The sequence below is a fragment of the Chamaea fasciata genome, unplaced genomic scaffold (genome assembly GCF_029207755.1).
Source record: "Chamaea fasciata isolate MVZ Bird 193981 ecotype frontalis unplaced genomic scaffold, bChaFas1.0.hap1 SCAF_27, whole genome shotgun sequence".
Taxonomy (NCBI): domain Eukaryota; kingdom Metazoa; phylum Chordata; class Aves; order Passeriformes; family Sylviidae; genus Chamaea; species Chamaea fasciata.
The window spans coordinates 4802267-4805314 of NW_027094112.1; the positions used below are offsets into that span (position 1 = coordinate 4802267).

The 3048-nt window shown below is 65.3% G+C and overlaps 1 protein-coding gene across 1 annotated transcript; it reads right to left on the reverse strand.

The window, feature by feature from the left end:
* Nucleotides 1-1838: 1838 nt before the first annotated feature.
* On the reverse strand, nucleotides 1839-3048 carry SP6 (Sp6 transcription factor). The gene is given in 2 exon segments (XM_066205331.1): nucleotides 1839-2501; nucleotides 2503-3048. Coding segments are annotated over 2 exon segments (1140 nt in total). The 3' UTR covers nucleotides 1839-1907.

Below are 3048 nucleotides of genomic sequence, written 5' to 3' on the forward strand. Positions count from 1 at the left end.
GGGGACAGCGGGACACATGGACAGGACCCTTTTTTTGGGAGGGGGTCCTACCCCTCCCCATCCTCAGAGCCCACGGCCACAGCTTCGGCCTGGGGACAATCCACTCTTTTGCCCGAGTGGCAAAACCTGGCCTCACCTTAATAAAATAAAAATAATTAATAATTAATTAATAATAATTAATAATTAATAATTAATAATAATATTAATAATAATAAAACACTCAAAACCGAAGGACTCGGGGCGCCCTCTGGGCACGGACCCCACTCGACTTCACCTCTACCCCTTTCCCCACCCGTGACCTCGGGGTGCTCCGACCCCCAGGACCCCCCAAAAGGAGGGCGGGGTCAGCCAGGGGGTCACCCCCACCCCTTACCCTAAATCTCCCCCCCTCCCCCCCCCCAGATTCCCAACTGGTTTGAACTGGTGTTGGCTGGGGGGCAGCGCCGGGGGGGGGGGGGCGGGGGGCGACCCCCGGGATGCCTCGAGCAGCCAGCGACCCCCACCCCACCCCCCAAAAAAACCTCCCCAGGTCCCGGGTTCAGCGTCTCCTTCTGTGCCCGAGGGGTTCTGCCAAAACTGGGGTGTGAGACCCCCCCCCCCCCTTCCAAAATAAGATCTAAAAAACCAAAAAAACCCACCGAGATTCACGGACCCCCCCAGCCAGGGGGTGCGGGACAGAAAAGGGGGTGCCCGGGGGGGGAGGAAAAATTTGGGGTCCCCGGGAGGTGCAGGGACCTGGGGAAGGGACAGTTTTGGGGTCCCCGGGGGACGGGCAGCATGCACGGAGGGGTGGGGAGGGGGGGGCCAGGCAGAATTCCCTGGAATTCCCGGGGAGGGGACAGAGGCAGCATGCACGGAGGGGACACGGCGGGGGGGGGTGGCCGCTGTCCCCTGAAGGGACAAAGGGACACCCGCGGGGAGGGGCGGGGGGCTCGGGGGCAGCGCCGGGCCGTCAGGAATGCGGCCGTCCCGGCTCTCCCGGAGCCCGCGGCCGTCCCGGTGCTTCCCGCCCGCGGCCGCGGCGGTGGGTGTGGGAAAAAAGCTGCAGGTGTGTGTGTGTGTGAGTGTGTGTAAGTGTGTGAGTGTGTGTGTGTGTGTGAGTGTGTGAGCTTTGGGCAACCGCCCCGCCGCTCGCCCCCCCGAGCTCCCCCCACGGCTCACATTCAAGCAGGAATTATTCTTTTTTTTTTTTTTTTCCTTTTTCTCCTTTTTTTTTTTTTTTTCCTTTTTACCCCCCCTTTCTTTTTTTTTTTTTTTTAGCCATGGTTAATGCCAAAAAAAAAAAAAAATCGGGTTTCACATCCTCAAGACCCGCAGTCAAAGCGGGGCTTTAAGGGGTGAGGGGGAGCTCAGCACCCCCACCCGGGGGTGTCGCGTGTCGCCCGTGGGTGACAAAACCTCGCACGGGGTGGGGGGCTGAGCTGGGGGTGGCACATTTTGGAGGGGACGGTGAAGAGGTTCCCGGTTTTCTCCTCTCCTCTCTCCCTTTTCTCTTTCTCCTTCCTCCCCCTTCGGGGCTGGACGTGCCCGGGCAGCTCCCCCGCTCCTTCGGCTCCCATTGATGTTCCTCCCAAACAGCCCCGCCGCCTGCCAGCAGCCTCCCGAAAAAAAAAAAAAAAAAAAAGAAATTTGGGAAGCCGGGGGAGGATGAGGGTGGGGGGAAGAGAGAGAAAAAAAACCGGGGCGGGAGAGCGGGAGCGGGACAAGTGAAACCGCCTCGGGGCAGCAGCTCCGGCTGCGGCGCTCCCCCCAAACGCCACCGCCAGCCCCTTGGTGTCCCCGAGCTCGCCACCTTCTCCCAGCACAAGGTGCCAGCCCTGCGCCCCCTAAAAAAAAAAAACACCCCTTCGGAGACCGGCCCCGAAAAGTGTCTCCGCCCGGCCCCCAGCCCACCTCCAGCGAGCGGCTCAGTTTGTGGGGGCGGCCGTGGCCCCCTCCGCCTCCCTCTTGCCTCCCTTGGGGACAGACGAGTCCCCACCCGCGGCTCCTTTCCCCTCGGGCTCCGCTCCCTCCTTGCCCCCTCCTCCTCCTCCTCCTTCGTGCGTCTTCATGTGCTTGCCCAGGTGGTCGCTGCGCATGAAGACGCGGCCGCAGACGGGGCAGGAGAATTTCTTGGCCCCCGTGTGGGTCTGCAGGTGCCTCTGGAGCTCGTCGGAGCGGGTGAAGCGCTTCCCGCAGAAGAGCCAGTTGCACACGAAGGGCCGGTCGCCGCTGTGCCAGCGCAGGTGGGCTTTCAGGTGCGACGTCTTGGCGTACGCCTTGCCGCAGCCGGGGATGTGGCAGTTGTGCAGGTGCTTGCGCTTCACCCCCTCGGGGCACGGGCCGCCCCTCTCGGCCTCCTGGCAGTTGGGGCAGCGGCAGGCGGCTTGGCCCCCTCCCCTGGGCACGGCTCGCCGGCTCCCCTTGGCTCTCCCCCCGCTCTCCGCCGCCTCCGGCCCTCGGGGTTCCGGGGGTCCCTCCAACGATTTCACCCCCTCGGCTGCCAGGAGATGCTGCGGGCCCGGCGGAGGGGGGCAGCAGGTGAGCGGGGGGCGCGCAGAGCTGGTGCTCGCCCCCTCCTCCGTAAGCCCCTAACCCCGCGGGCAGCCCGGGGTGAGCGGGGGGCACCTGCAGCCCACCCCCGCCGCCCTGCCCGGGGGGCAGCTCCATCCAGCTGGCACCGGCGTGCAGATCCCACCAGTTGACACCTCCGCCCTCTTCTCCCGGAGCTCCGGAGTGCGGGGGACGGAACCAAGGCTCGTAAGGATGCGCCATGTCCGGGGCGGCCGGCAGCAGCTTGGCGTAAGCTCCGGGAGCCGCGGGACCCTCGGGGGGCAGCTCTAACCTCGGGGGGCCATGGGGCTCGTAGGCGGCGGCGAAAGCGGCGTCGTCGGGCCCGGCCAAGGGCAGCTCGGGCGGGGGAAGCGGCGAGGAGAAGTCGGCGGCTCCCGGCGCGGCGGGGTGGTGCGCTTGGAAGGGTTGCAGAGGCTGCAGGTCCAGGTGGGTCGGGGAAGAGCGGGGCGCGTCCGAGGGTTGGGATCCCAGGGAGCCGCAGACCGCCGTGAGCAT